At 47.1% G+C, this 24009-nt stretch overlaps 1 protein-coding gene across 1 annotated transcript in view; it reads left to right on the top strand.

The window, feature by feature from the left end:
- Positions 1 to 717: 717 nt before the first annotated feature.
- The window catches only part of LOC119970924 (leucine-rich repeat extensin-like protein 2), a 206988-nt gene continuing 183696 nt past the window's right edge, over positions 718 to 24009 (top strand). The window contains exons 1-8 of the mRNA XM_038806034.1: positions 718 to 783; positions 922 to 997; positions 1868 to 1894; positions 2927 to 2953; positions 5296 to 5322; positions 9394 to 9420; positions 10558 to 10584; positions 12950 to 12976. Coding sequence (XP_038661962.1) covers positions 718 to 783; positions 922 to 997; positions 1868 to 1894; positions 2927 to 2953; positions 5296 to 5322; positions 9394 to 9420; positions 10558 to 10584; positions 12950 to 12976 — 304 coding nt within the window. The remainder of the gene's footprint in view (positions 784 to 921; positions 998 to 1867; positions 1895 to 2926; positions 2954 to 5295; positions 5323 to 9393; positions 9421 to 10557; positions 10585 to 12949; positions 12977 to 24009) is intronic.

Here is a 24009-nt window from a genome sequence, read left to right as displayed (position 1 = left end):
TACATGTGTACTCCTCAGCACGACTTCTGCGTCCCACCAGATCTTAGTTACTTAACCTAGCATCATAGTTACAAAGTTTTAATGATTCTTTTCAGAAAAACCGAGTGACAACTATTCACCAGGCAGCAAAATACACGCTGGTGAGTGATTATCTTTGATATCCTGCTGTCCAATTCTTATTTGAAAGGGAAAGGTCTGGCATAATTTTCATTCAACAGTGTTCATTTGCACTTATTTGATAACAATTGCAATCAAAAGCAATCATTTAGCTATTCGTCTCCGGTTGATTCTTTACCGTGGTGCAGGCTGTAAGTTTCAGGGCAATCCTCCATATTTTTAAAAGGACTCAGGAGAAACCTAACATTTTAAAGTGGCCAACTCTGGCTGCAAGCTGACAAAACCTCCCAGAAGGCTCGGCAGGACTAACCTAACCTGCCTGTGGATTGGGCTCAGGAAAGGTGCGAGCCACAGGAATCGAGGTGCAGCAAAGACACAGACACACCGGTGATCTAATCACCAGAAGAACAAAGGGAGATGGAGATCAGCCACGAGGAGAAAACAGCCCAGCAGGGAGACAATGGCCACGCAAATCGGCCTCATAACAGAAAACAAAAGACCCAACCTGTTGATGGGATATCGTTCAGGAAGCTCCGGACAAACATTAACAGTTCGTTAAAACTGGCCGATGTGATCTAATCACCAGAAGAACAAAGGGAGATGGAGATCAGCTTTATAACTGGCCGACAAGCATTAAACAGGACATTGAAATCAACAAACAACAGGGTAAGGCAGTTTCAGGAAAAAACAAAACTGCCAGGGTCCAGAAATCCATTGTCCTTGAAATTGCTTATGGGGCAGAGTCAGCTTTTGAAATTGACCTTTAAAAGAGAAATGCGGGAGAAGTTTGGAGGTTTTTTGTAGAATCGTGAAACGAGGGAAGATCAGCCGGCACCTTTTTCAACCCAAGGAAGGAAGCACCCGGAGACGACAGAGGATTGTAAGTATCCTCAGCCAACTTGTTGAAGTTCCCGACCTAAGATAGGAGTAGAGGCAAGGGAGGGAGGAAGCGTTTTAAACTCCGGTAATCTTTTGCTCATCTGTAAGAAATTGTGTAACGGAAGATTTTCGCTGTGTCCGTTAGTATTTTTTCTCCCGTAGTAATAAGATAAAGCAAAAGTTTTATTCATGTGTGATGGGATATTGGAGAGGTTGATTTTGGTGTTGTTAAGTAAATTATAAGTTTGAAACTCATTTTGGAGTCTGTCTTGTTCCTTTCTTTCCCTCTCTCTGACACGCTCTGGCAAAGTCACAACTTTTATCCTCGACCATAATTCTGGAGGCGAGAACCAAGGGTGATAAACCCCTAAAAGGCCTACGAGAGATCACTCTTCCTTCCTCCAAATATTGAAATCTTTTTCCTTTTGTAACAGAACTGATTGATTCTCCGAACCAATGTTGTAGTGTGAGGAAATACGACGAGGTAGAGTTGAATCACAATGGTGATTTATTAACAACTGGTGAACTATATTTATGCAGATCAATACAACACTGACACAGGCCTAGTCCCACCACCTCTGGTCTTACTCTGATTATTCTCCCCCACTAGGGTCCATGCCCTGGCACCCGAAAGGCCTCGGTTCACACGCTCTGTCCCCATAGGTTCCAGGCGGCTCACCTGGTCCATGAGGGATTGCCTCTGAAAGGAGTCACGCTGTCACAAGTATTAAAGACTGAGTTTTAACTGTTTCCACTCTCACCTTTGTGTGAGAAATTATTTTCTGTGTCCCCGCTGTTCTTTAAACATATTTGTGTGCAACAATCTCCATCTCCTGTCATATTGGATCATATTTGTATTCTTCTTTTTCAGTAAAACCTACTCAGCACATTCCACCAGGTAAACAAAATCAAGCTATTTAGAGTTTAAATATGTTTCACCTCCTAACCTTTCTCCCCTTGCCCCGATTTCCAACACGTCCGAATTTAGCAGTTTCAGCTGTTACTCACTTGGAAGAAATCATGTTTCTGAGGCAAAGTTAATGAGCTCAATTCCCATTCCAGGACATGAGCGCAGCCATCAAGACTGACATTCCAGTGCAGTACTGAGACAGCGCAGCACTGTCAGAGGTGATGTGCTTTGCATGTGATGTTAAAGGTACACCCTGTGATGTTCCTTGTGTAGTCATCACTGTCTCTTTGGTCTTCTGTGGTCTTGACTCAGGCCCAAGTTTCCAATATGCCCAAATTTTAATGTGACAGTTCACAGAATTTGTCCCACTGAGATAAAGTAAGTTGAAATCCTTCTCCAGGACAGACAAGCCAAATAAGTGAAAAGAAATGGACAGGTTATCCATCATTCACTTCAGCAATGAACACAAGACAGCCACAGCCAGCCCATTCATTGATGCAGAGTTTGTCTCATTCCCATCTGGGAATTGTGCCAAAATTGAAAGACCGAGTTACTGTTGATGTTTTCTCTGGGAGTTTTGCCACTTTGCGCAAATGCATGGCAAAGGCTTAGTAGACACACAGTGGAAATGCACAGACCATATCATTCACCATTGTCCCAGAATCAAAACTGTGAGAGGTTCTAATAAATGTGTTGTATGATTTTCTTTAGATTTGGTTCTCTAATTTGATCAGAATCAATTTCAGGTCAGGCTGGCAGCCATTTGGTATCATTATAGCAGCTAGTGAGCTTCACAAATGTACATGAATAGTGCATTCAGTCAGTTGAACCTGTTCCACAACCTTCAGTTTCTGTCTCTCAAATGTTAGACCATTAAAAAAAGATGACGATCGTTGTTGGTATTAACGAGATTTGGTACAAAGATTATTTTGTACTGTGCCTTTCACTTGTTTAATCAGGAGAACGTCAAAAATTACGTCCTGTTTATTAATGATTTACGTTTTCAAACTTCGTCTCCAGAAAAACTGACTGACTACTATCCACCAGGTAAAACAAATACATGGTCATCACTGTATATTTGGTCTTCTGTAGCCTTGACTCAGGCCCCAGTTACAATTGGCCAAACTGTTAATTTCTCAGTTGGAGGATATGCAGGGGTAGAGCCGCTATGCCAATGTAACTGGTGTCTAACTTTCCAGCCTTACGGGTCCTCATGCTATGTTTAAGACCATAAGACATAGGAGTGGAAGTAAGGCCATTCGGCCCATCGAGTCCACTCCGCCATTCAATCATGGCTGATGGGCATTTCAACTCCACCTCCCAGCATTCTCCCCATAGCCCTTAATTCCTCGCGACATCAAGAATTTATCTATCTCTGCCTTGAAGCCATTTAGCGTCCCGGCCTCCACTGCACTCTGCGGCAATGAATTCCACAGGCCCACCACTCTCTGTTTAGCTGGGTCCCCAATGGCATATCAGCAATGGAGGGGACTGTCTTGTTATGCTCTTGGCGTAGCATAAGCTGCTTCCTTGATGTTCACTCTGACAAAGGAAAGTTCAGACGTGGAGAAAACTTCATCACGTTTATTAAACTATTTACAATTCTCCTACTCAGATTCGCATCTACTGTTAATCCTTCTATAGCTACTCAGACTGACGAACCAGTCTGCTACAATCCACGTGGTGGGTGTGATGTTGAATCAACCCTGAGTCTGTACTCACTGAGTGTCTCCACTGAAAAGAGGAAGATCATGTGTGTTGTGTCCTTTACATATGGGTTGGTGTAATGCCCCCCTGTTGTAGTGTCACCTCTGTGTGTATCGTGAATGCCCATTGGTCGGGTCCTATCTTACTGACCTATTGGTTGAGTGTCTGTGTGTTATGTCTCTGGTGCTCAAGCCTGGCTGGCGCCGGCTGCTACTCTGGTGTTCCAGGTGTCGTGGTGCCACCCTGTTCTACCTGCTGCCCACCAGATGTGCTAGGAACAGAGGAAGGGAGTCCGAGGAGCTGCGGTGTTCTGGCACATCCCCTGTGTGAGCCATCGGCAAGGGCGCCATCACCTCCTCCACCGTCGTGGTGCCCGATGGCCCAAGGGCTACTCCATTGAGCAGAGCTAATCCCTGAACCTGCCTCGCTCTGGTATTGCCAAGCCTGGAGGCCCGCTCTTGTCATCACAGATGTCTGCATGCTCGCAGCAATGGAGCACAGGGAGTGGCCCACCTACATCTGGACCTACACCATTGTCCTCTGGAACTGGTCCACCTCACTCTACTGTCTGTGCCACATCGACCAACGCCTGGGCAATATGGCTGACACTTCCAGCCATAGGCCGCTGTGCATGGGCCACACTCAGTAGCAAAATAATTGACCAATGGCTGAGAATCAAAACAGTGAGAGGTTCTAATAAATGTGTTAGTGATTTTTTTTAGATTTGTTTCTCTAATTTGATCAGACTCAATTTCAAGTCAGACTGGCAGCTATTTGGTGTCATTATAGCAGCTCATGAGCATTGGCATTAATATAGCATTATTATTGGCATTAAAATATAGCAGCTTGTGAGCTTAACAAATGTACACGAATAGTGCATTCAGTCAGTCAAACCTGTTCCACAACCTGCAGATTCTGTCTCTCAAATGTTAGACCATTCAAAAAGCAGATGAGATTTGCCTGATCTGCACGTTCTCTCCACGTCTGAGTGGGTTTCCTCTTGTGACATTAAATGTACAGAACTGTATGGGTTTATGTTATGTCAAAATCAACCTCCAGAACAAGCTCGATGTAGAACTATATAAGGCATCGGTTTTCAGCCTTCTGGATGACTGGTTGTGCATAAGGCTAGAAGGCAGACTGTAGGAAATGTAAGTGAGAGCAGATCATAGTTATTATATTAGCGTAGAGACTCGTAGTGGATGAGTGTAGATTGTATGCTTATTATCAACTGTTTATTGTGTTGGACTAAGTATCAAATCCATTAAGTAGAGTAAATAAAACTTTAAATAAATCAGTATAAAAGCTAGATGTGGTCTTTGTGAACACTACGCCGACCATCCTCGGATTAGACTCACAAAGAACACCACATCAGTCACAATCCAAAGATGTACAGGTTAGATGGACAGGCCATGCTAAATTGCCCTCAGTATCCAAAAAGCTTAGGTGGGGTTACCGGGTTAAGAGGATAGGGTACAGATGTGGGCTTAAGTTGGGTGCTCTTTCCAAGGGCCAGTGCAGACTCGATGGGCCGAATCACTCTTTGTGCTCTGTAAATTCTATCAATTCCATTTCTGGCAAGGATTATTTTGGGCTGTTCCTTTCAGTTGTTTCAACGTGGGAACATCAAAAAAATTTCCATCTTTTTATTATTGATTAAAGTTTTAAATCTTCTTCTCCAGGAAAACTGGCTGACTACTATCCACCAGGTAAAAACCATATCTGGTTGTCAGTATCTATTGTTGATCTCTCATGATTTTGACTATGCCAATTTTCCCAGCATGTCCAAATTTGAAAGTGACAGCTAGGGTCTAGTCGCAGAAGTTGTCCCACTGAGATAAAGTAAGTTCAAATCCTACTCCAGGACAACAGACCAAACAAGTGAAAAAAAATGGACAAATCACCCGGCATTCACTTCAGGAATTAACACAAGGCAGCCACACCCTGACCATTCATTGATGCAGAGTTTATCACGTTACCATCAAGAATTGAGAGAGTTGTCCCAAAGACATGTTATACCACAGGTTGACATCTAGACACACTCACAGAATCATGGGCTGGATTCTCTGTTTCTGATTGACACCAATGGAGAATCCGTGGACTTTTACGACCGAAAAACCGGTGCCGCACCTGGTCTAATTCTGTACCGTTGATGGGCTAGCACCGGTGCCACAGGGAACACACGGGATTCCACTGAAACATTGTGCAGGTCACGCCGGGTCTGTGACTGACACTTGGGAGGCTGACAAGCTGCAGCCGCATATACACTTTACACTCCCTACACACACTTATCCCAGCCAAAAAGATAGCACTGGTTGTGCTGGAGCGCGCCCAAACAGCTGATGGGTCAGCTGGGGCCAGAGGGCATCCGAGGGGTGCCCTGGGGACACCGATATGACCCGTGGAACTATGTTCAAAGTGGACTGTTAACCGTGTGCGCAGCTGCATGGCTGCTTTTCCGGCTGCGGCAATGGAGTTCAGTTCCCCTCCACTCCGACGCCACAGCCCATGTCCTAACCTCCCCGCCCCCACTACTTACCGCAATCTCGACAGAAGCCCCCCGGCCAGCGGCATGACTATTAGCAAACGATGGCGATGTTGGACATTTTCCGCACCCCCTCACTGTGACCCTCAGGAGCCACCACACCAGTTTCACGATTTTTAAAAGCACAAGCAAACCACGCCGTCGGGCACTCGGCCCATGGGAGGTGGAGAATTGTGGCGGCCCTGGAGACTGCCAGGTCAGGACCGCTAATGTCATGCAAATGGTGTTTACTGTTCTGGACGACATTGACTCTGCTGTCGAGGCGACGGAGAATTGCAATTCTCCGCCCAATCGCGTTTCACGATTCCTGGCGTCAGCCAAGAGAGAATCCCGCCCCTTTTTTCTGAGGCAAAGTTAATGAGCTCAATTCCCACTCCAGGACATGAGCGCAACCATCAAGACTGACATTCCAGTGCAGTACTGAGACAGCGCAGCACTGTCAGAGGTGATGTGCTTTGCATGTGATATTAAAGGTACACCTGAGCTCCTCCGTAGTATCAAGGTGAATGGTCAAGCAGCATTATTTCAGAAAAGCCCAGGGGTATGATTTAGTTAATGTTTTGTTCATATTTATCCCCCAATATACGTCAGAAAAACAGATCATCATCACATGATGATTGGTGGGAGATTGCCATGAAGAAATTGTCTGCCGTTTTTCGGAAAAAAAACAAAGACGTCTCCACTTCAAACACAATTCATTGGCTTTAAAGCATTTTGGAAAATTGAATGGTCATGAACGGTGCTATATAAATGCAAGACCTTCTTCTCAAGTCACAGTATATTCGAAGTACATGGAGAGCTGTCGTATCCTTGGACATCAGAGGATCATTATACTTCCTTTTCCTGGTCCCGTGTGCATTGTGTGACCACAATGTCATCCACACCAATTATTGAAATAAGCTGCCATACCGTCAGCACACAAATGTGTAAAAGGAAACATTTTCTACCTGTGCTCGTGAGTTTTACTGACACTGGATAATGTGCTGTCTGCTGACCTCGACAGGAAATTAATTATATTATTTGTAATATTTTTGCCATAATTTACAGTGAGTTACATTTTACACATGAGTGAGGACCGAGTTACAGTTGATGTCTTCTCTGGGAGCTTTGCCGCTTTCTGGAAATTCATGGCAAATGATTAGTAGACGCACAGTGAAAATACACGGACTAAATAATTGACTAATGCCTGAGAACTAAAACAGTGAGAGGTTCTAATAAATGTGTTCCGTGATGTTTTTAGATTTTGTTCTCTAATTTTATCAGACTCAATTTCAGGTCAGGCTTGTAGCCATTTGGTATCAGTGTAGCAGCTAGTGAGCTTCACAAATGTACAGTGCATTCAGTCAGTTGAACCTGTTCCACAACCTGCAGATTCTGTCTCTCAAATGTTAGACCATTCAAAAAAGCTAACTATCGCTGTTGGTATTAACCAGATTTGTGGCAAAGCATATTTTGAGCAATTCTTTCAGTTGTTCCAACATATGAATGTCCATAAGCTCCATCCTATTTATTATGGATTAAAGCTGAAAATATTCTTCCCCAGTATTTGTACAGATGTTCCTGGAAAACGTCGCCTGTGATGCTGAATTTCTCCAACAATTTCTTCACCCCTTTAAAGCAGGCCAATTCTCTCTGGAAAGCTTGATTTTCTTCAGCCAATCTCACCCCATGAGGCTGGACTGTGTCCTTTTACTACAACTATGGGCAACTGGGCAGACAGGGGCTGATAAGACACTGGATTTGACGTCATATCCGTAATCCTCATTGCTTCAGAGGTTGTTAAAGTGGCCATTGACCTTCTGAGCCTGATGGGTTGCAGCCCTTCCTGTAGCTACTTAAATGTCTGTTCTCCTACCACTGTGACATTAGCACATGTATCAACCTCCAGATTCAATTGACGGCCATTAATAACAAGGACAATTTTGGTAGGCGGGGGAGCATCTTGCTTTACTCCACGGTGTTGAACTTAAAAAGTTTGGACTTTTCTTCAGGACTGAATAATCACTGGGCACCAATGATTTTTTGGGAGCTCGGTGCAGTTGTCTGACCCTTGAGGATGGCCTCCCCCACACAGGCCTCTGGATGCCATGACTGACGGTCACCCTTCCTTTTCTCAGGCTCTGCTATACCCTCACTGCGGGTACTTCGAGTAGCAGCCATTTCCCACCTTATCTGATTTACCACACTTTGTTTGCTTTGCAATATAAAAGTACTTTGTTCAGCTCTTTCAGTTGCTTGAGCCAATTCAACTGCTTTGTCTCGGGATATTCTGGTTTCTGCCAGAAACTGCATATTATTCAAATCATTAATACTACAAACCAAACAGTCAAGTAACAGATCTCTCAGAGACGGGCCGAATTTGCAGCATACAGCCATCTGGCGAAGACTGGTTTCAAAAGTGGATTATGTTTACTCGGGTGCCTACTGGCTGAATGTGATTCATAGCACTGCATTACAATGGAGGGCCTGGGATTATTGTGATCTTTCACTTGTTCCACCAGTTGGTCAAAGGATTTTTTATCCAGAATCTCGAGAGATCTTAGGTTTCTTACAAGGTTAAATGTTTTGGGCCACAAACTGTGAGTAATGTAACTTTTTGTGAGTGTTCAGCCCTGCTTTCATTGGCAGCAAAAAAGTATCAAAGCCTTTTGATGTATTGACCCAACTTACAACTCCGTGATTAAGTGGATCAATTCTCCTGAATCATGCTCTGATTGATTCTTTACCATGTTGCAGGCCTCCGAGAGGTCACTCTTCCTTCCACCAAAAATTGAAATTTTTTTCCTTTTGTAACAGATGTGATTGATTCTCATAACCAATGTTGTAGTGTGAGGAAATACAACGAGGTAGAGTTGAATCACAATGGTAATTTATTAACAACTGGTGAACTATATTTATACAGATCAATACAACACTGACACAGGTCTACTCCCACCATCTCTGGGCTTACTCTGATCATTCTCCCCCACCAGGGTCCACGCCCTGGAACCCGATTGGCCACGGTACACACGCTCTGTCCCCATAGATTCCAGGCGGCTCACCTGGTCCATGAGGGATTGCCTCTGAAAGGAGTCACACTGTCACAAGTATTGAAGACTGAGTTTTAACTGTTTCCAATCTATAGCTTTTGTGTGAGAAATTATTTACTCTTTCCCCGCTGTTCTTTAAACAAGTTTGTGTGAAACAATCTCCATCCTCTTTCATATTGGATCATATTTGTATTCTTCTTTTTCAGTTAAACCTACTCAGCACATTCCACCAGGTAAATCAAATCAAACTATTTAGAGTTTAAATATGTTTCACCTCCTGACCTTTCTCCCCTTGCCCTGATTTCCAATATGGCCAAATTTTGCAATTTCAGCCGTGACTCAGTTGGAAGAAATCTTGTTTCTGAGGCAAAGTTGATGAGCTCAATTCCCACTCCAGGATTTGAGCGCAGCCATCAAGACTGACATTCCAGTGCAGTACTGAGACAGCGCAGCACTGTCAGAGGTGATGTGCTTTGCATGTGATGTTAAAGCTACATCCCATCTGACCTGCTGTGTCAAGGTGAATGGTCAAGCAGCATTATTTTTGAAAAGCACCGAGGTATTATTTTTGAAAAGCACCGAGGTATTAATTATTTAATGTTGATGTTAAATGTACACCCTGTGATGCCCCTTGTGTAGTCATCACTGTATCTTTGGTCTTCTGTGGTCTTGACTCAGGCCCAAGTTTTCAATATGCCCAAATTTTAATTTGTCAGGTGGGGCACAGTTCACAGAATTTGTCCCACTGAGATAAAGTAAGTTGAAATCCTACTCCAGGACAGACAAGCCAATCAGTGAAAAGAAATGGACAGGTTATCCATCATTCACTTCATCAATGAACACAAGACAGCCACAGCCAGCCCATTCGTTGATGCAGAGTTTGTCTCATTCCCATCTGGGAATTGTGCCAAAATTGAAAGAGCGAGTTACAGTTGATGTTTTGCCACTTTGCGCAAATTGATGACAAAGGATTAGGAGACACACAGCGGGAATGCACGGACCATATCATTGACCATTGTCCCAGAATCAAAACAGTGAGAGGTTCTAATAAATGTGTTACGTGATGTTTTTAGATTTGATTCTCTAATTTGATCAGAATCAATTTCAGGTCAGGCTGGCAGCCATTTGGTATCATTATAGCAGCGAGTGAGCTTCACAAATGTACATGAATAGTACATTCAGTCAGTCGAACCTGTTCCACAACCTGCAGATTCTGTCTCCCAAATGTTAGACCATTCAAAAAAGCTGACTATCACTGTTGTTATTAACGAGATTTGTTACAAAGATTATTTTGTGCTGTGCCTTTCACTTGTTTAAACAAGAGAACGTCCTGTTTATTATTAATTTAAGTTTTCAAACTTCTCCTCCAGGAAAACTGACTGACTACTATCCACCAGGTAAATCAAATACATGGTCATCACTGTATCTTTGGTCTTCTGTAGCCTTGACTCAGGCCCCAGTTATCAATTGGTCCAACTGTTAATTTCTCAGTTGGAGGATATGCAGGGGTAGAGCTGCTGTGCTAACGTAACTGGGGTCTAACTTTCCAGCCTTACGGGTCCTCATGCTATGTCTAGCTGGGTCCCCAATGGCATATCAGCAATGGAGGGGACTGTCTTGTTATGCTCTTGGCGTAGCATAAGCTGCTTCCTTGATGTTCACTCTGATAAAGGAAGGTTCAGACGTGGAGAAAACTTCATCACGTTAATTAAACTATTTACAATTCTCCTACTCGGATTCGCCTCTACTGTTAATCCTTCTATAGCTACTCAGACTGAGGAACCAGTCTGCTGCAATCCACGTGGTGGGTGTGATGTTGAATCAACCCTGCGTCTGTACTCACTGAGTGTCTCCACTGAAAAGAGGAAGATCATGTGTGTTGTGTCCTTTATATATTGGTTGGTGTAATGCCCCCCTGTGGTAGTGTCACCTCTGTGTGTATCGTGAATGCCCATTGGTCGTGTCCTATCTTACTGACCTATTGGCTGAGTGTCTGTGTGTCATGTCTCTGGTGCTCGAGCCTCGCTGGGCCCGGCTGCTACTCTGGTGTTCCACGTTTCGTGGTGCCACCCTGTTCTACCTGCTGCCCACCAGATGCGCTAGGGGGCAGGAGGAATGAGTCCGAGGCGCTGCGGTGTTCTGGCACCTCACCTGTGGGAGCCATCGGCAAAGGCCCCATGACCCCCTCCTCCGTCGTGGTGCCCGGTGGCCCAAGGGCTACTCCATTGAGCGGAGCCTGGTGGCTCGCTCTTAGATAGAACAGTACAGCACAGAACAGGCCCTTCGGCCCTCGATGTTGTGCCGAGCAATGATCACCCTACTCAAACCCACGTATCCACCCTATACCCATAACCCAACAACCCCCTCCTTAACCTTACTTTTTAGGACACTAGGGCAATTTAGCATGGCCAACCCACGCGCACACGGGGAGGACGTGCAGACTTCGCACAGACAGTGACCCAGCCGGGAATCGAACCTGGGACCCTGGAGCTGTGAAGCATTTATGCTAACCACCATGCTACCGTGCTGCCCTTGTCATTGCTGAGGTCTGCATGCTCACAGCAATGGAGCACAGGGAGTGGACCACTTACATCTGGAACTACGCCATCTTCCTCTGGAACTGGTCCACCTCACTCTGTGCCACATCGGCCAGCGCCTGGGCAATATGGCTGACACTTCCAGCCATGGCCCGCTGTGCATGGGCCACACGAAGTAGCAAAATAATTGTACAGTGGCTGAGAATCAAAACAGTGAGAGGTTCTAATAAATGTGTTACGTGATATTTTTTTAGATTTGGTTGTCTAATTTGATCAGACTCAATTTCAAGTCAGGCTGGCAGACATTTGGTATCATTATAGCAGCTCGTGAGCATTGGCATTAATATAGCATTAATATTGGCATTAATATTGGCATTAAAATATGGCAGCTCGTGAGCTTCACAAATGTACATGAATAGTGCATTCAGTCAGTCAAACTTGTTCCACAACCTGCAGATTCTGTCTCTCAAATGTTAGACCATTCAAAAAGCAGATGAAATTTGTCTAATCTGCACATTCTCTCCACGTCTGAGTGGGTTTCCTCTTGTGACATTAAATGTACAGAATTGTAAGAGTTAATGATGTGTCAAAATCAACCACCAGCACGAGCTAGATGTAGAACTATATAAGGCATCGATGCTTATCTTTCTGGATGACTGGTTGTGGATAAGGCTAGAAGGCAGACTGTAGGAATGGTGAGTGAGAGAAGATCGTAGTTATTACATTAGCGTAGAGACTCGTAGTGGATGAGTGTAGATTGTAAGCTTATTGTCAACTGTTTATTGTGTAGGACTAAGTATCGAATCCATTAAGTTGTGTAAATAAAACTTTAAATAAATCAGTATAAAAGCTAGATGTGGTCTTTGTGAACACTACGCCGACCATCCTCGGATGAGACTCACAAAGAACACCACACCACTCACAGTTCAAAGATGTGCAGGTTAGGTGGACTGGCCATGCTAAATTGCCCTCAGTGTCCAAAAAGCTTAGGTGGGCTTACTGGGTTACGAGGGTAGGGTAGAGATGTGGGCTTAAGTTGGGTGCTCTTTCCAAGGGCAGGTGCAGACTCGATGGGCCGAATCACTCTTTGTGCTCTGTAAATTCTATGAATTCCATTTCTGGCAAGGATTATTTTGGGCTGTTCCTTTCAGTTGTTTCAACGCGGGAACATCATAAAATTTCCATCTTTTTATTATTGATTAAAGTTTTACATCTTCTTCTCCAGGAAAACCGGCTGACTACTATCCACCAGGTAAACAACATATACGGCTGTCACTGTCTATTTTTGATCTCTCATGATTTTGACTCTGCCAAAGTTCCCAGCATGTCCAAATTTGAAAGTGACAGCTCGGGTCCAGTTGCAGAAGTTGACCCACTGAGATAAAGTAAGTTCAAATCCTACTCCAGGACGGAAAGGCCAATTAAGTGAAAAAAAATGGACAAATCACCCAGCATTCACTTCAGTAATTACCACATGACAGCCACACCCTGACCATTCATTGATGCAGAGTTTATCACATTACCACCTATGAATTGAGGGAGTTGTCCCAAAGACATGTTATACCACAGGTTGACATAGACACACTCAGAATCATGGGCTGGATTCTCTGTTTCTGATTGACACCAGCGGAGAAGCCGTGGACTTTTACGACCGACAAATCGGTGCTGCACCTGGTCCAATTCTGTACCATTGATGGGCTAGCACCGGTGCCACGGGGAACACACTGGATTCCACTGAAACATTGTGCAGGATACGCCGGGTCTGTGACCGACACTTGGGAGGCTGACAAGCTGCAGCCGCATATACACTTTACACTCCCTACACACACTTATCCCAGCCAAAGGGATAGCACTGGTTGTGCCGGAGCGTGCCCAAAACAGTTGATGGGTCAGCTGGGGCCAGAGGGCATCTGAGGGGTGTCCCGGGACACTTATATGACCCGTGGCACTATGTTCAAATTGGGCTGTTAGCGGTGTGCGCAGCTGCAAGGCTGCTTTTCCGGCTGCGGCAATGGTGTTCAGTTCCCCTCCACTCCGGCCCCACAGCCCATGTCCTAGCCACCACCCCCCCACTACTCCCCCCAACCCCGGCAGTAGCCCCCCGGCCAACGGCATGACTATTAGCAAACGATGGCGATGTTGGACATTTTCCGCACCCCCTCGCTCTGTTCATCAGCAGCCACCACGATTTTTAAAAGCACAAGCAAACCACGCCATCGGGAACTCGGCCCATGGGAGGAGGAGAATTGTGGCGGCCCTGGAGTCTGCCAGGTCAGGCCCGCTAATGTCATGCAAATGGTGTTTACTGTTCTGGACTACATTGTCTCTACTGTCGAGGCGACGGAGAATTGCAATTCTCCGCCCAATCGCGTTTCACGGTTCCTGGCGTCAGCCAAGGGAGAATCCCGCCCCTTTTTTCTGAGGCAAATTTGATGAGCTCAATTCCCACTCCAGGACATGAGCGCAACCATCAAGACTGACATTCCAGAGCAGTACTGAGACAGCGCAGCACAGTCAGGGGTGATGTGCTTTGCATGTGATGTTAAAGGTACATCCCATCTGCCCTGCTGTGTCAAGTTGAATGGCCAAGCAGCATTATTTCAGAAAAGCCCATGGGTATTATTTAGTTAATGTTTGGTTAATATTTATCCCCCAATATACGTCAGAAAAACAGATTATCATCACATGATGATTGGTGGGACATTCCCACGCACAAATTGTCTGCCTTTTTTCTGAAAAAAACAAAGGCGTCTGCACTTCAAACCCATTTCATTGGCTTTAAAGCATTGTGGAACATTGAATGGTCATGAAAGGTGCTATATAAATGCAAGACCTTCTTCTCAAGTCACAGTATATTCTAAGCACATGGAGAGCTGTTGTATCCTTGGACATCAGAGGATCATTATACTTCCTATACCTGGTCCCGTGTCCATTGTATGACCACAATGTCATCCACACCAAAGGAGCTTTGCCACTTTCTGGAAATTCATGGCAAATGATTAGTAGACGCACAGTGAAAATACACGGACTAAATAATTGACCAATGCCTGAGAATCTAAACAGTGAGAGGTTCTAATAAATGTGGTCCGTGATGTTTTTAGATTTGGTTCTCTAATTTGATCAGACTCAATTTCAAGTCAGACTGGCAGTCATTTGGTATCATTATTGCAGCTAGTGAGCTTCAGAAATGTACATGATTAGCGCATTCAGTCAGTCGAACCTGTTCCACAACCTGCAGATTCTGTCTCTGAAATCTTAGACCATTCAAAAACCAGATGAGATTTGCCTGATCTGCATGTTCTCTCCACATCTGAGTGGGTTTGCTCTTGTGACATTTAATGTACAGAACTGTAAGGGTTAATGTTATGTTGAAATCAACCACCAGAACGAGCTGGATGTAGAACTATGTAAGGCATCAATGCTAAGCCTTCTGGATGAGTGGTTGTGGAGAAGGCTAGAAGGCAGACTGCAGGAAAGGTAGTGTGAGTGAGAGCAGATTGTAGTTATTATGTCGAGACTCGTAGTGGATGAGTGTGGATTGTATGCTTATTATCAACTGTTTATTGTGTTGGACTAAGTGTCGAATCCATTAACTAGTGTAAATAAATCTTTAAATAGATCAGTATATAAGCCAGCTGACGTCTTTGTGAACACTACGCCCACCATCCTCGGATTAGACTCACAAAGAACACCACACCACTCACAGTCCAAAGATGTGCAGGTTAGGTGGACTGGCCATGCTAAATTGCCCTCAGTGTCCAAAAAGCTTAGGTGGGGTTACTGGGTTACGAGGGTAGGGTAGAGATGTGGGCTTAAGTTGGGTGATCTTTCCAAGGGCCGGTGCAGACACGATGGGCCGAATCACTCTTTGTGCTCTGTAAATTCTATGAATTCCATTTCTGGCAAGGATTATTTTGGGCTGTTCCTTTCAGTTGTTTCAACGCGGGAACATCATAAAATGTCCATCTTTTTATTATTGATTAAAGTTTTACATCTTCTTCTCCAGGAAAACCAGCTGACTACTATCCACCAGGTAAAAAACACATGTGGTTTTCAGTGTCTTTTGCTGATCTCTCATGATTTTGACCATGCCAAAGTTCCCAGCATGTCCAAATTTGAAAGTGACAGCTCGGGTCCAGTTGCAGAAGTTGTGCCACTGAGATAAAGTAAGTTCAAATCCTACTCCAGGACAACAGGCCAAATAAGTGAAAAAAAATGGACAAATCACCCGGCATTCACTTCAGGTATTAACACAAGGCAGCCACACCCTGACCATTCATTGATGCAGAGTTTATCACATTACCATCTATGAATTGAGCGAGCTGTCCCAAAGACATGTTATACCACAGGTTGACATAGACACACTCACTGAATCATGGGCTGGATTCTCTGTTTCTGATTGACACCAACAGAGAATCCGTGGACTTTTACAACCGAAAAACCGGTGCCGCACCTGGTCCAATTCTGTACCGTTGATGGGCTAGCACCGGTGCCACGGGGAACACACTGGATTCCACTGAAACATTGTGCAGGATACGCCGGGTCTGTGACTGACACTTGGGAGGCTGACAAGCTGCAGCCGCATATACACTGTACACTCCCTACTTATCCCAGCCAAAAGGATAGCACTGGTTGTGCTGGAGCGCGCCCAAACAGCTGATGGGTCAGCTGGGGCCAGAGGGCATCCGAGGGGTGCCCTGGGGACACCTATATGACCCATGGCACTATGTTCAAATTGGGCTGTTAGCGGTGCGCGCAGCTGCATGGCTGCTTTTCCGGCTGCGGCAATGGAGTTCAGTTCTCCTCCACTCCGACCCCACAGCCCATGTCTTAGCCACCCCCCCATTACCGGCCAGGGGCATGACTATTAGCAAACGATGGCGATGATGGACATTTTCCGCACCCCCTCACAGTGACCCTCAGGAGCCACCGTACCAGTTTCACGATTTTTAAAAGCACAAGCAAACCACGCCATCGGGAACTCAGCCCATGGGAGGTGGAGAATTGTGGTGGCCCTGGAGTCTGCCAGGTCAGGGCCGCTAATGACATGCAAACGGTGTTTACTGTTCTGGACTACATTGACTCTGCTGCTGAGGCGAGGGAGAATTGCGATTCTCCGCCCAATCGCGTTTCACAATTCCTGGCGTCAGCCAAGGGAGAATCCCGCCCCTTTTTTTCTGAGGCAAAGTTAATGAGCTCAATTCCCACTCCAGGACATGAGCGCAGCCATCAAGACTGACATTCCAGTGCAGTACTGAGACAGCGCAGCACTGTCAGAGATGATGTGCTCTACATGTGATGTTAAATGTACACCCTGTGATGTCCCTTGAGTAGTCATCACTGTATCTTTGGTCTTCTGTGGTCTTGACTCAGGCCCAAGTTTTCAAAATGCCTAAATTTTTATTAGTCAGCTGGGGCACAGTTCACAGAATTTGCCCCACTGAGATAAAGTAAGTTGAAATCCTACTCCAGGACAGACAAGCCAAATAAGTGAAAAGAAATGGACAGGTTATCCATCATTCACTTCAGCAATGAACACAAGACAGCCACAGCCAGCCCATTCATTGATGCAGAGTTTGTCTCATTCCCATCTGGGAATTGTGCCAAAATTGAAAGACCGAGTTACAGTTGATTTTTTTGCCACTTTGCGCAAATGCATGGCAAAGGATTAGTAGACACACAGTGGAAATGAACAGACCATATCATTGACCATTGTCCCAGAATCAAAACAGTGAGAGGTTCTAATAAATGTGTTGTGTGATTTTTTTAGATTTGGTTCTCTAATTTGATCAGAATCAATTTCAGGTCAGGCTGGCAGCCATTTGGTATCATTATAGCAGCTAGTGAGCTTCACAAATGTACATGATTAGCGCATTCAGTCAGTCGAACCTGTCCCACAACCTTCAGTTTCGGTCTCTCAAATGTTCGACCATTCAAAAAAGATAACGATCGTTGTTGTTATCAACGAGATTTGTTACAAAGATTATTTTGTGCTGTGGCTTTCCCTTGTTTAAACAAGAGAACGTCAAAAATTACCATCCTGTTTATTATTGATTTAAGTTTTCAAACTTCTCCTCCAGGAAAGCTGACTGACTACTATCCACCAGGTAAATCAAATACATGGTCATCACTGTATCTGTGGTCTTCTGTAGCCTTGACTCAGGCCCCAGTTACCAATTGGCCCAACTGTTAATTTCTCAGTTGGGGGATACGCAGGGGTAGAGCCTGCTGTGCCAACTTAACTGGTGTCTAACTTTCCAGCCTTACGGGTCCTCATGCTCTGTCTAGCTGGGTCCCCAATGGCATATCAGCAATGGAGGGGACAACTTTGATTCCCATCCTGCGACCTGGTTCCCTGATGGTGGCTGTTTTCTGTGGCGCCCGAGCGTGGCTGCTACTCTAGTGTTCTAGGTATCGTGGTGCCACCCTGTTCTACCTGCTGCCCACCAGATGTGCTGGGGACAGGAGGAAGGGAGTCCGAGTTGCTGCGGTGTTCTGGCACATCCCCTGTGTGAGCCATCGGTAAGGGCCCCATCACCCCCTCCTCCGTCGTGGTGCCCGATGGCCCAAGGGCTACTCCATCGAGCGGAGCTAATCCCTGAACCTGCCACGCTCTGGTGTTGTCAGGCCTGAAGGCCCGCTCCTGTCATCACTGAGGTCTGCATGGTAGACAATTTTGGTACACGGGGGAGCATCTTGCTTAACTCCATGGTGTTGAACTTTAAAAGTTTGGACTTTTCTTCAAGACTGAATAATCACTGGGGCCACCAATGATTTTTTTGGAGAGCTCGGTGCACTCTGTCTGTCCCTTGAGGATGGCCTCCCCCACACAGGCCACTGGACACCATGACTGACGGTCACTCTTCCTTTTCTCAGACTCTGCTGGACCCTCACTGCGGGTACTTCGAGTAGCAGCCATTTCCCACCTTATCTGATTTACCTCACTTGTATTGCTTTGCAATATAAAAGTACTTTGTTCAGCACTTTCAGTTGCTTGAGCCAAATCATCTGCGTTATCTCGGGATATTCTGATTTCTGCCAGAAACTGCATATTATTCAAATTATTGAGACTACAAACGAAACAGTCAAGTAACAGATCTCTCAGAGAGGCACCAAATTTGCAGTATACAGCAATCTGGCGAAGACTGGTTACAAAAGTGGATACTGTTTCCCTTGGGTGCCGACCGGCTGAATGGAATACATAGCACTGCATTATAATGGAGGGCCGGGGATTATTGTGGTCTTTCACTTGTTGCACCAGTTGGTCAAAGGATTTATTATCCAGAACCTCGAGAGATGTTAGGTTTCTTACAAGGTTAAAAGTTTTGGGCCACAAACTGTGATTAGTATAACTTTTTGTGAGTGTTCAGCCCTGCTTTTATTGGCAGCAAAAAAGTTGATGTGACCATTAATTCACACGACACTTAGTTGGAAGTGAAAAGTTGTTTTAATGATCTTACAACGGAGCCTGCGTGCGACGAGATGAACTGGCAGGCAGGCTCAGACTGCCAGGCTTTATACTTCTGGTTAGTGTGAGGAGCCATGGGCGGAGCTAAGGGTGGAGCCCAGTACAATCTCCTCATCTCCCCCTAGGGGCAGAGTCGCGCAACTGCTCGTATACCGAGCTTACACAGACACAGTACATCATATATAATAACAGTGTGAATAACACAGACTGTGATTCACCACATTCACACCCTGTAAAAATTGATTCCAGCGGGGGTAATGTGTCTACCAATTCCCAATTGCGAATTACAAGTTACAAGTTACAATTTAGAGGTTATAAATTACAGGTTAAGTCGATCTGGCGGCCGAGCCGTCCTCTGGGATCGACGAAGCACCGGGATTGCAGCCTCTTCTGGTGGCTGGGCGGTGGCGGTCGGCGAGGGAACCATGGTGGATTCCGGGGGTGATTCGGCCAGAGCTTCGTATCCAACTGGTTCGACTGGTGACGGGGAGCGCCGGAAACCCAATGGCGTGGGGGCGCGGAGCACGGGCAGTGGAACTGCAGGTGTGGGCGCTGGGCGTGGGGGGTTGGGAGGGGTATAGTGTGAGGGATATCTCAGCAGCGGTGGTGTCGGAGTTGGATCCTGCAGGTGCCAGGTCCCGCAGGGAAACAGTGCCCTGGCGGCCGTCAGGGTACTCTATAAATGCGTCGTGTGGGTTTGAATGGAGCAGGAGCACTCTCTCTACGAGTGGGTCAGTCTTGTGAGTCCGGACGTGCTTCCGGAGGAGAACCGGGCCCGGTGTCTTTAACCATGGTGGGAGCGAAACCCCCGTGGTAGTGCCCCTGGAAAAAACAAATAGCCGCTCGTGAGGGGCCTGGTTGGTAGCCATACATTGGAGGGACCTAATTGCATGGAGCGCGTCGGGGAGGACTTCCTGCCAATGGGAGGTCAGCTTCCTGGACCGGAGGGTCAGTAGGACGGTCTTCCAGACCGTCGCGTTCTCCCTCTCCACCTGCCCGTTCCCCCTGGGGTTGTAGCTGGTAGTCCTGCTCGAGGCGATGCCCTTGTCGAGCAGGTACTGATGCAGCTCGTCGCTCATAATGGATGTACCCGTGTCGCTGTGTACGTAGCTGGGGAAATCAAACAGGGTGAAGATACTATGCAGGGCCCTAATGACTGTGTGGGAGGTCATGTCGGGGCACGGGATAGCAAAGGGAAAACGAGAGAACTCGTCGATGATGTTCAGGAAGTACACATTCCTATTGGTCGAGGGGAGTGGCCCTTTGAAATCGTTAGCGAGGCGTTCAAAGGGCCGAGAAGCCTTGACCAGCTGGGCCCTGTCTGAACTATAGAAGTGCGGTTTGCACTCCGCACAGATTGGGCAATCCTTGGTGATGGTTTTCACCTCCTCTGTGGAAAAAGGTAGATTTTGGGCTTTGACGTAGTTGGCGAGCCGGGTGACCCCTGGGTGGCAGAGGTCATCGTGAATAGTTTTCAGGCGGTCATCTTGCGCGCTGGTGCACGTGCCGCGGGACAGGGCATCTGGGGGCTCGTTGAGCTTCCCCGGTCGGTACATAATATCGTACTTGTAGGTGGAGAGTTCGATCCTCCACCTTAAGATCTAATCATTTTTGATCTTGCCTCATTGAGAGTTGTCAAACATAAAGGCAACCGATCTTTGGTCGGTGATGAGGGTGAACCTCCTACCTGTGAGGAAGTGCCCCAGTGTCGTATAGCTTCCACGATGGCTTGTGCTTCCTTTTCGACCGAGGAGTGTCGAAGTTCCGAAGCAGAGAGGGTTCGGGAGAAAAAGGTGACTGGTCTCCGTGCCTGATTTAGTGTGGCTGCGAGAGCGACCTCTGAGGCATCGCTCTCCACCTGTAAGGGGACGGATTCATCCACTGCCCGCATGGCTGCTTTGGCGATGTCCTCCTTGATACGAGTGAAGGCCTGACGAGCCTCATCCGACAGAGGGAAGAATGTGGCCTTAAATAGTGGGCGGGCTTTGTCCGCATACTGAGGGACCCACTGGGCATAATACGAGAAAAATCCCAGGCACCTTTTGAGGGCCCTGGGACAATGAGGGAGATGAAGTTCTAAGAGGGGGGCGCATACGGTCCGGGTCGGGGCCCAGGACTCCGTTCTCCATGACATAGCTGAGGATGGCTAGCCTGGTCGTGCGGAAAATGCATTTCTCCGTGTTATACGTGAGGTTGAATTTCTGGACAGTCTGGAGAAATCGATCGAGGTTAGCGTCATGGTCCTGCTGATCATGGCCGCAGATGATGACGTTATCCAGGTACGGAAACGTGGCCTGCAGCCCGTATTGGTCCACCATTCGGTCCATTGCTCGTTGGAACACCGAGACCCCATTAGTGACGCCAAAGGGAACCCGGAGGAAGTGGAAGAGGCGGCCGTCAGTCTCAAATGCCGTGAAGTGGCGGTCCTCCGGGCGGATTGGGAGCTGATGGTATGCAGACTGCAGATCCACCGTGGAAAAGACTTTAAAGTGGGCGATCTGATTCACGATGTCTGCAATTCTGGGGAGGGGATACGCATCAAGGAGCGTGAACCGATTAATAGTCTGGCTGTAGTCAACTACCATTTGGAATTTTTCCCCGGTCTTGATGACCACCACCTGAGCTCTCCACTGTTACTGGCCTCTATGATCCCTTCACGTAGGAGCCTATGGATCTCGGTTCTGATAAATACCCTGTCCTGCAGGCTGTATCGCCTGCTGCGAGTGGTTATGGGTTTCAGTCCGGCGTGAGATTGGCAGAGTGGAGGGGGGTCGATTTTTAGGGTGGCGTGGCTGCAAATAGTGAGTGGGGGCAAGGGCCCGCCGAAGCTGAGTGTGAGGCTTTTGAGGTTGCATTGGAAATCGAGTCCCAGTAGGAGTGGGGCGCAGAGTTCAGGGAGCACATACAGCTGGAAGTTTGAGTTGCTAGTGCCGCGACGGTGCGCCCTTGGAGGTGAACAGAGTGTGAATCCGAAGCGGGGGAGATCGTTTGCCGTGCATGGACAATAGGGAGTGAACAGCGTCTTACCAGTTCTGGGTGTATGAAGCTTTCGGTGCTCCCGGAGCCGAAGAGGCACGGTGTCCTGTACCCGTTGATTTCAACGGTCATCATGGAGTTGCGGAGGTGCTTTGGACGCGACTGGTCCAGTGTCACTGCGCTGAGTTGCGGATCGTCGGCGGCTCGATCAGCTGTGCTGGAGTGGCCCTGTGATGACTGCCCTCTGAGTTCGTAATCTTCTAGCCGAATGTCTGAGTTGGAAGAAGATGGCCGGCCCCGTGGATCGCACATGGCGGGTGGCGAGGAAGATGGCGCCCAGGATGGCGGCCCACATGAGTCGCAAGTGGCCTGCCGCGTGGAGGGGGGTTGCCAAGATGGCGGCCCCCATGAGTCGCACGTGTCATTTGGGGGTGGAGCCGGAGTACAGGCCGCAGCATTTCGGGGCCTGCGGTCCTGTGGATTCTGGAAACGGGTGCTCTGGGCTGCGGGGGAGTTAGAAGAGGAGGCCTGTTTCGCCAGGCAGACCCGGACGTAGTGTCCCTTGCGACCGCAGCTGCTGCAGGTCATGTTACGGGCCGGGCAGTACCGCCGTGGGTGCTGGGGCTGCCCGCAAAAGTGGCACACTGGGGCTGCATGATGGCAGGGTGGCCGCGTGGCGCAGGCCTGGGGCAGTTGCTGGTCGGGGGCCCAGGATGGGGTCGCTTGGTCCACGGGGAACGAGGTGAGGCTGCGGAATGAGACCTCCATAGTGGTAGCTAGTTCAACCGTGTCCTCTAAGTTCTGGGCCCCTTTTTCTAACAAACGCTGGTGCACATAATTCGATCTGAGGCCTACCACATACACATCCCTAATGGCAAGTTCCATGTGCTGTTCGGCTGATACAGCCTGATAATTACAGTCCAGATCTAAAATCATTAACTCCTGCAGGAATTCTTCTAACGACTCCGCGGGGCGCTGGCGGCGGGTCGTAAAAATATGGCGCGCGTAGACCTCATTGATGGGCCTCACGTACATTCGATCTAGCATGGCTAGGGCCCCTGTGTACGAGTTGGTACTATTTAGTTGGGAAGACATACGGTGGCTCACCCTTGCGTGCAGTAGACTGGGTTTCTGCTCCTCTTTAGTTTCTGGAGTACTTGGTTCAGCCAGGTAGGCCTTAAAACATCTGAGCCAGTGCTGGAAGATTTCTCTTGCCTCTGCAGTCTGCGGGTCGAGTTCTACTCGGTCAGGTTTGAGGGCTGATTCCATAGTTGTTTCTTGAGTTGTTTCTTCGATTTCTTCTTATCGATTCTTCTTGTTTCCTAAGAGAAACCTAACATTTTAAAGTGGCCAACTCTGGCTGCAAGCTGACAAAACCTCCCAGAAGGCTCGGCAGGACTAACCTAACCTGCCTGTGGATTGGGCTCAGGAAAGGTGCGAGCCACAGGAATCGAGGTGCAGCAAAGACACAGACACACCGGTGATCTAATCACCAGAAGAACAAAGGGAGATGGAGATCAGCCACGAGGAGAAAACAGCCCAGCAGGGAGACAATGGCCACGCAAATCGGCCTCATAACAGAAAACAAAAGACCCAACCTGTTGATGGGATATCGTTCAGGAAGCTCCGGACAAACATTAACAGTTCGTTAAAACTGGCCGATGTGATCTAATCACCAGAAGAACAAAGGGAGATGGAGATCAGCTTTATAACTGGCCGACAAGCATTAAACAGGACATTGAAATCAACAAACAACAGGGTAAGGCAGTTTCAGGAAAAAACAAAACTGCCAGGGTCCAGAAATCCATTGTCCTTGAAATTGCTTATGGGGCAGAGTCAGC

The sequence above is a fragment of the Scyliorhinus canicula genome, chromosome 9, assembly GCF_902713615.1.
Source record: "Scyliorhinus canicula chromosome 9, sScyCan1.1, whole genome shotgun sequence".
Lineage (NCBI taxonomy): Eukaryota > Metazoa > Chordata > Chondrichthyes > Carcharhiniformes > Scyliorhinidae > Scyliorhinus > Scyliorhinus canicula.
Note: the sequence above shows the minus strand (reverse complement) of the source record. Positions and strands in the feature narration are given on the sequence as shown.